Below are 8,600 nucleotides of genomic sequence, written 5' to 3' on the forward strand. Positions count from 1 at the left end.
GTAAAATTTCAACTCCTCTATTGCGCAAACAGATTCTGCATAAGCCGCGTCACCTTCCTCACATTCCAAGGCTATCTTTCGGCTGCCATGAACCGTAATGGTCCCATTGTGACCCGGCATCTTGAGCTGCAAATATACGTAACACGGCCGTGCCATGAACTTGGCGTAAGCCGGCCGGCCAAATATAGCATGATACGAACTTCTTATCTTAACCACCTCGAAGGTTAATTTTTCCGCCCTGTAGTTGTACTCATCTCCAAAGGCTACTTCCAGCTCGATCTTACCAACTGGATATGCTGACTTGCCAGGCACCACACCATGGAAAACAGTATTGGACTGGCTGAGGTTCTTATCAATCAACCCCATACGACGGAAGGTCTCATAATAGAGGATGTTGATACTGCTGCCTCCGTCCATGAGCACCTTAGTGAATTTATATCCCCCCACTTGAGGAGCCACCACCAGGGCCAGGTGACCCGGATTATCAACCCGGGGAGGGTGATCTTCCCTACTCCATACAATAGGCTGCTCAGACCATCTTAAATAGCGTGGAACCGCCGGTTCAACAGCATTCACAGCCCTTTTGTGAAGCTTCTGATCTCGCTTGCACAGACTGGTGGTAAACACATGATACTGTCCACCATTGAGCTGCTTTGGATTGGTCTGGTATCCCCCTTGCTGCTGCTGATGACCCTGGCCGGACTGTTGATTAAAGCCCCCTTGAACATTCTGAGAATTGGAATTTGAGCCGCCGCCCGGGCCATGAAAGCCGCCGGCGCCTGAGCCGCCGCCCGAGCCATTGTTGCCATTAAAGGCATTGGAATTCTTAAAGGCCTTCATGATTGCGCAATCTTTCCATAGATGAGTAGCTGGCTTCTCCCTAGAGCCATGCCTTGGACAAGGCTCATTCAACAACTGCTCAAGCGTCGGGCCTGACCCGCCGGCTCGGGGAGGTGGCCTCCCCTTACGTCGCTGGTTGTTACCCTGTGAGCTGGCGTTGGCCACAAACTCTATGCTGCCATCAGCCTTACGCTTGCTACCTCCTTGGTTCGCCGGGTTATGCTGAGGACCCTTGCCATTGCCGTTCTTCTTTCCCTTCCCTGTCCTTTCATCATCCGACGCGGGGTCCTTGGTACTATCAGAGTCGGCGTACTTGACGAGATCCACCATCAGCGTACCCATATCATTGCAATCGCGCTTGAGCCGCCCGAGTTTCATCTTCAGGGGCATGAAACAACAATTCTGCTCCAACATTAAGACTGCAGAGCCGACATCCATCTTATCAGATGAATGTATTATCTCTTTGACCCGGCGAACCCAATGGGTTGTAGACTCACCCTCCTGCTGCTTACAGTTAGTCAAATCCACAATGGACATAGACTGCCTACAGGTATCTTTGAAGTTTTGGATGAACCGGGCTTTTAGCTCAGCCCAAGACCCGATAGAATTCGGGGGCAGCCCTTTCAACCAAGTGCGGGCAGTCCCATCTAACATCATGGTGAAGTACTTGGCCATTGCCGCTTCACTGACCTCCAGCAACTCCATAGCCATCTCGTAACTCTCGATCCATGCTCCGGGTTGCAAATCAGCTGTGTAATTAGGCACTTTCCTTGGTCCTTTGAAATCCTTGGGCAGACGTTCGTTACGGAGAGCCGGCACCAGACAAGGAACACCTCCAGTCCTCGTAGGTATACCCACGTCGATGGAAGTCGTCGGATAAGCCGGGTGTGGCTGGTAAGCCGTCAACTGAGGCACCTGCTCGGCCTCTTGCCGTGCTCTGTCTTGGTCTACCGCGTGAAAGGCTCCGTTATGAGCCGGGCCGTGGCCAGGAGGCAAGTCATGGCGTCGGACATTACTTGAGCCGGTCGCTGAGACCATGTGTCTGCTATAACTCGGGCTCCAGCCTGGACGAGGGGTTGAATGAATCCTGTCCCGGCTATAAGAATATGCCTCTTGCTGCGCCAGAGCCGTTTGAAGGAGTTCTCTGACCCGGCGGGTTTCAACCGCCGTTGGAGAGTCACCATCGATTGGGAGAGCCGCCAGCCGCGCCGCCGCGGCGACCATGTTTTCCAACGGGTTGGCATAATGACCCGGTGGTATTGGCACGTATTGAGGCGGGGCTGGGTTCACCCGGGGAGGTCCCATCACTTGGGGCTGAATTGGCGTTCCAGCCCCGGGTACTATGATCTCTGGCGGGTTACTAGGCCCTGCACCAGGCGTGTTGAAGAGGTTTCGAGGATCGTAAACCGGAGGGAGTCGAGATTGGGCCTTTTGATGCCTCCTTCTCATGACCTCATTGGACACGTTTTGATCCATCGTGAGCCGGAAAGACTGTGCCTGAATCAGCTGAGTCTGGGCGTCGAGAGCCGCCCTCTCTGTAGCCATCCTGATCCCTTCCGCCGCCAGATCCTCCTTGGCTTTTGCTAGATCCAACTTTAATTGTGCCACCTCCGCGTCATGCTGAACTTGATCCGCCGGGGCAACCGTAGCGGTCAACAGGACCGTCATCTTGTCTGTGAGATCCATCAGCACCTGAGCCGGCGAAGGCACAGGGCTTCCTGACCCGGCGGTGGGGTTTTGAACAGGTTGCGCGCCAGCCATGAAGATCCCAACCCGGCTCGGCGGCTCAAAGGGGTCCGGAATACTGTCGCCATCGGAACAACCCCTGAGCCTGCCATCTTGAAGTTGGTATAACGAATCGGTCTCCTCTGTGGATGACTCGCCGTCAGAGCGAGCGGCCGTCTCATCACCAGATCCAGATCCTTCAGAGAACTCTCCATGGACGCATCCCACGAAAATACGCTTTAGGGCAGGCAAAGTCCGGGCGGGTCGTGCACGTTGAGCCGTCTCGATGAGATCGGAGCAGAGGTCCGGCTCAGGGCCCGGCTCACCAATCTTGCCAATAAAGACATGAATTCCGCCGAAGGGGACCCGGTATCCGTACTTAATTGAGCCGGCGTCGGGGCCCCAGTTTGCATCGTCGATGTAGAGCTTGCCGCGACGACTCTTGGTCATCCGGCCCACAGCGTATCCCTTGAGCCCTTCGAAGCTGCCCTTCAAGAACTCAAATCCACCGTGCGTCAGCCCCACGGTGGGCGCCAACTGTCGTGAAATTGTCACGGCAGATGTCCTCGTGCAAGGACTTAGTCGTGGAGCCATCGCAGCTAGGAAGCTTAAAGGGGTTAAACGGGACAAGGAACACGAGGGTTATACTAGTTCGGCCCCTTACGGTGAAGGTAAAAGCCTACGTCCAATTGAGGTGGTATTGATTAGGGTTTCGACGATCAGGAGCTAAACCGTCCTGCCTGGTTATCGATTTGGTCTTACTCGTCCCTAAACCGCCGCCGGGTCGTCTCTTTGTATAGAGAGGTTGACGCCCAGCGGCTCTCAGAGTCCCGGCCGGCTCATAACAGTGTCCGGCTCGGACTCTTAACTATTCTTGCCTTACACTACAAGTTTCACCCTAACGCCGGTTATTACTACGGGCCTTAAGCCATCTCCGGGTCTTAAGCCCATTATTGACCCACCGTCTTCAAGTTTGGTGCTGGGCTTCGCGTGATGACCATTATGACGTAACCCGGCCCCTCCTGAACGGGTGACTCTAATGGTTATATCCTCAACACCGTGTGTGTACTCATTGTGATTGTATCCCTCAATGCTACATTATCAGTAAAAAGCGCCCTTTATCGAAAACATCATCGAGGTTGTTGAGATTTTTATAACATCGTCTATGATTTTACACTAGGGTAGCATTGTCGAGGTTATGAAAAGATATGAAAAGAAGCCGAGCGTGAATATATATTTGTAGATGTTTCATAGAGGGGCTAGCTAGTGTGTTGTGTGCGCGGAGCAAATTTCCGGAACCAATCTCATCATGAAGTGAGTGATGCAACGTGAGACCAAACAAAATGAGCTGTGATGTGGACACCCCCCGAGTCATCGCTGTTGTTAGGGATTTTTACAATAGCGATGTTTACTAGATGAGGGATAGCATTGTCTAGAAGTATGATTTTACACTAGGGTTAGCATTGTCGAGGTTATGAAATGTTTCATAGAGGGGCTAGGTAGTGTGTTGTCGGCCACCGGGGCGGGTGCCCGCAGCAAATTTCCGGAACCAATCTCATCATGCAGTGAGTGATGCAACATGAGACCAAACAAAATGAGCTGTGATGTGGAATCCCCCCCGAGTCATCGCTGTTGGCCATGGTATGCAACGAGAAGCACCAAAAGATACTCCACCACACACACAAACACACTCGACACTTGAGTTGAAAGCTAGCTAGAGCTACTAGAAGCTAGAGTAGAACCAATCTCGATCGTCTTCTTGGGGAACTCCGCATTTACATGACCACATCCATCCGTCCTCTCAAATCCATCTCACTCAATCAAGAAAAAATAACAAGAAATGGAAAAAGAATACTAGCATCCAGTTTCAGTTTCGGTTTCGGTTCAGTTGTGGTGGTAATGCATGCATGGTTGTGGTTCCTCCGTGATCTCGCCTGCTTCAGTGGAACACACACACACACCTGTCGGTCGATCTTCGCCATGGATGATGGATGAAGGCGGCGCGCGGTGGAGCTGGTCTTGATGGTCTCTCTGGCAAGCTAGGTGGGTCGGGCCAGGGAGTGGAAGCCGTTCTTCTGGAGCCAGCTCTGCGCCTGCGCGGCGATGTAGGGTGGGAATCGTGATGATGCTGCAGCTGCTGCGGCGGCGGCGGCAGCGTTGTTCGGCGGCGGCCCCGCCTGGTGGTGCGGCGGCGGCTGAGGCGGCTGCCAGCTCGTGCCGGGGACGACGTTGCCCCAGCCGTGCAGCCTCTGCTGCGGCTGCTGCTGCTGCGGAGGCGGCGGCGGCGGCTGGTATTGGTGGTGCAGAGGCGGAGGCCAGTGCCCGCCCCCGCCGGCGGCGCCGACCGTCAGCGACAGGCCTCCCGCGGTCCCCGGATCGCCGTTGCCCATGAACTGCGCAATTTGCACCAAACAATAACTGTTAGCTCGCGCCCACCAAGAACAGATGGAAAAATTCTTCGAACTTTGAACTGCAAAAGTACCCACTTGGTGGTGCCTGGGACTGAAGGGCATGTGGGAGGCTTGCAGGGCCGGAGGGGGCATCTGGTGATGCGTCAAGTTCTGGTCGAACTGCATAGTAAATCAAACCCATTTTCAGCTTTCCAACGCCCGATTATACTATGTATACATATAGTTGTTGTTTGTTGCAGGGCCAAGTGGCGGCGTGTACCTTGGCCTTGGTGCTCCGTGCCGCCGCCGCCGCCGCCGCCGTCTGCCAGTCGAGCTCGAAGGCCATGGGGACGCGCTGGTCGGACCCGGCCGCGCCGTCGTCGTCGCCGCCTCCGCCGCCGTCGAGGCTGCCCCTCTTGTTGGAGCCCCCCGAGCTCCCCAGCGACAGGTCCAGGTTCTGCTCCGCGTCGCCGGTCGAAGCTGGCAGAGCATTGTCCACCCAAGATCAAGATCAAGATCAGCGAATGAATGAACATCAAGAAACATATACACTACTGCATAATTAATCCCATGGTTGCCAAATCAAACCACGGATGAACAGTGCACGATTATGCTAGCTAATTAAGAGGCATCCGTCCATGGATTATTACTGACCCGCGGGCTCGAACTCCTCGGCGTAGGTGCTGGGATCGAAGTTTGTCACCGCATCCTTGCCGTTGCACTTGATGGCAGCGCGGTCGTACGACCTGCCCGACAGCGCCCAGAGGCACACGAGACATCAATCAGTTCACCGCCCAACCCCAGCAAAGCTAAAGCTATAGCTATGGCTGCCCGGCCAACAGCAATGGAGGGAGGACACGCGCACAGTGCACGGCCCAATAATTTTTCAGTTTTTACTACCTGGCGGCTTCCTCCTCGGTGTCGAACAGCCCCAAGTAGACGTACCTGCGTTGCACACAAGTCCCATTAGTGCCACTGCCATGCCATCCGCCCGGCAGAGAGATGCTGCCACTTTGAGTGCAACGACAGGAGGAAGCAGACATCCAAGTGATCGATTGGAGGAGGGAGCTAGGAGGAGAGTGATGGTGGAGGAGGAGTACATACTTCTTGCCGAGGAACTGGCCCATCCGCGCCTCCCACCTGCCGCACTTGTGGAGGGTGACGCCCCTGTACTTGGAGCTGCCCCGGGGGAACCCCGTGCTCTGGCGCCGGAGCACGTGGACGAACTCCTCCTTGGTCAGGTTGCCCATCTGCAGAGCAGGGTGGCTAAACACGTTACGAATCTGCTAACAGGAAGCACTTTTGTTCGTGTTGATTGATCGGGTCTGGTGGCTCGCCTGCTTGATGTCGTCGTAATCCTCCAGGCTGAAGTTGATGTCGGCCTCCATGCCGCGGAACTTGATCGCCGCCCGATCGTACGCCCTGCGGCCGCAGATAATTGATAAAGAAATCAGGAAAGAACAGAGTTTGATTGGTACTAGTATGTCAAATCTTTATCGTACCGAGCCGCCGCATGAGCAGTGTCGAATCCACCTGCAAGTCGTCGGTGACATTGTGAGGAATCGGGAACGGGAAAAACGCCGGCCGGCCGCCAATCGGCGATCGATCCGCGCCCAAATATGTATGCATGGACAAGATGGAGATGAAGGAAACTTACCCAGATAGACCTGCTTGCCGCAATCCCTGCATTGCGCAAAAGAATGGGGGAGAGAGATGAGCGCGTGAGAAGAGAAGATAAGAGGAGAGGAGAGAAGAGAGAGAGAAACACGGAAGGAAGGAAGGAAGGAAGGGAGGAGAATAAGTTTGATAAGATGGACGTTGCTATGAAAGGCAAAAGGAGCAGAGGCATGGAATGCCCAAAACAAGACGAATCCAATACCAAACCCATCTTCTTTTCTCTTCTCTTCTTTTGCTGCTGCTGCTGCTGCTGCAACTGCTGCAGCGCTCTCTCTCCTTCTCCTTCCTTAAGCTCTCAAGAAAGGAAAGGAAAGGAAAGGAAAGGAAAGAGACGGCGGCGGGCGGGAAGGAGGAACTTACCATATGTGCGACTCCCACCGCCCCGTCCGGCGGTAGAAGGTGACGCCGCGGTACTGCGAGCTGCGCGACCGCGGCCCGCGCCGGCTCTTCTTGGCCGCCGCCGACGCCGCGGGGCCTCCGACTCCTCCTCCGGCGGCCGCGGCTGCTGCGGCGGCCACGGCGGGCGCGGGGGCGCCGGCCAGGCGGAGCCACGCCGCGCGGCCGTTCCCGGCGGCGCCCTCGCCCGGGGCGGCCGGGGGGAAGAACTGGCGCGTGACGACGGCCTCGGCGGAGTCGTCGTCGGCGTCGTCGGGTATCTCGACCACCGCGGCGGCCGACGAGGAGGAGGCGCCGGAGTCGTCGACGGACGGGGACAGCGGCGGCGCGTCGGCCGCCGGCGAGTCATTGAGATCCCACATGCCCGCCGTCCTTCCTTGGCTAGCTCCCCTCCCTGCTTGCTGTCCGATGTTTCGGTCCACCTCTCTCTGCTCGGCTCGGCTCTGCTCTGCTCTCGTTGGCTGGGCTGAAGATAACAAGAAAGCAGAGAGGGTGGAGAGAGAGAAGGGGGGAGGGGAGGGGAGAGGGAGAAAAAGGCAGCAGCGGGTTGCCTTGTTGGGGTATGCAAGGACTTTCTCTTTTGCTCTCTCCTTTGAAAAGCCCCTCCTCCTAACCTAGGAGCGCAGAGGAGGAGGGAAAAGGAAGGAGAGGTCCTGCTCTCCTCCCGGTGGAATGGATGGATGGACTGGTGGAAGAGCAAAGGCTTCTGCGGCTGCACCAACACAACATAGCTAGCTCACCCGGAGTGAGGGAGGGAAAGGGGAGAGCATAGGCGTGTGCGTGGCTGCCGGACCGCGGTTATAATAAAAACGGGGAAGAGCACGAGGCAGTAAACACAGCACATGTTGGCGTTAGAGCAATACAGTAAATCCGACCCCTCCAACGTCCGACCGGTCACGCCTCAAATAATTGATACCATGTCCGCGTACTTTATATTTGGCACCTTATATCTATGCTATGCATGTAACGTGAACTAGTTAACATATATCGTCCTAGGAGCGATCTCAGATGAGATGAACTCTTCATCCCTCAGACGGCTCGGTCTTGCTGCCGCCTGAGCTTGGCCACCCGAGCTGCCTCCGCCGCCTCGTGCTCTAACTTCTCAATGGCAAGCCGAAGCAACTTCGCGTTCTTCCTCCGCAGGCACCGGGCGCCCGTCTCCGCCGTTGCCAAGCGACCGGCAGTACACCGAGGAGCCACTCATCCTTGTTGGGCTCCGCAAGTACCCCGTGGCGGCGGCACACGGATTGCTCTGCCGTGTCCCTCTCCCTTGCTCGCCGCCTCTCGCGGAGGGCGGCGTCCACCTCCGGGCTGGTGGCGCAGGCACCAGCACCCACCGTTGCCCTTGTGGAGCAGCGGGCCACGGGGGAAGAGGACGGCGTGGGGGCGGCGCAGACTGCGCAACCCTCGCGGAGCTACGCGCAAGCCAGAAGGGGCCAGCTCCAACGTCCGTGTTGCGCGGGAGCGGGAGCGGAGATGGGGCAGATTCAAAGTTGCCCCCCCCTGTCCACCTTGGACCGCTTTAGCGCAATGCGGAGGGCCAACTCCTCGTCGACATTGAGGTCGGAGTCC

At 56.4% G+C, this 8,600-nt stretch overlaps 1 protein-coding gene across 2 annotated transcripts; it reads right to left on the reverse strand.

Moving 5' to 3' along the window:
* Nucleotides 1-4,167: 4,167 nt before the first annotated feature.
* LOC123054929 (APETALA2-like protein 5) lies at nt 4,168-7,799 on the reverse strand. Of its 2 annotated transcripts, XM_044478806.1 has the most exons (10): nt 6,993-7,797; nt 6,613-6,638; nt 6,458-6,488; nt 6,293-6,377; nt 6,060-6,205; nt 5,856-5,900; nt 5,610-5,701; nt 5,236-5,435; nt 5,052-5,135; nt 4,168-4,958 (listed from the first exon to the last, which is right to left on the reverse strand). In XM_044478806.1, the coding sequence occupies exons 1-10, from the start codon at nt 7,388-7,390 to the stop codon at nt 4,605-4,607; spliced, it is 1,461 nt and encodes a 486-aa protein (XP_044334741.1). In that variant the 5' UTR covers nt 7,391-7,797; the 3' UTR covers nt 4,168-4,604. The 2 variants fall into 2 exon arrangements, with proteins under 2 accessions (XP_044334741.1, XP_044334740.1); XM_044478805.1 differs by having other exon boundaries at nt 6,458-6,638; nt 6,993-7,799.
* Nucleotides 7,800-8,600: the final 801 nt, after the last annotated feature.

Source organism: Triticum aestivum, chromosome 2D, assembly GCF_018294505.1.
Source record: "Triticum aestivum cultivar Chinese Spring chromosome 2D, IWGSC CS RefSeq v2.1, whole genome shotgun sequence".
In the NCBI taxonomy this organism is placed as follows: domain Eukaryota; kingdom Viridiplantae; phylum Streptophyta; class Magnoliopsida; order Poales; family Poaceae; genus Triticum; species Triticum aestivum.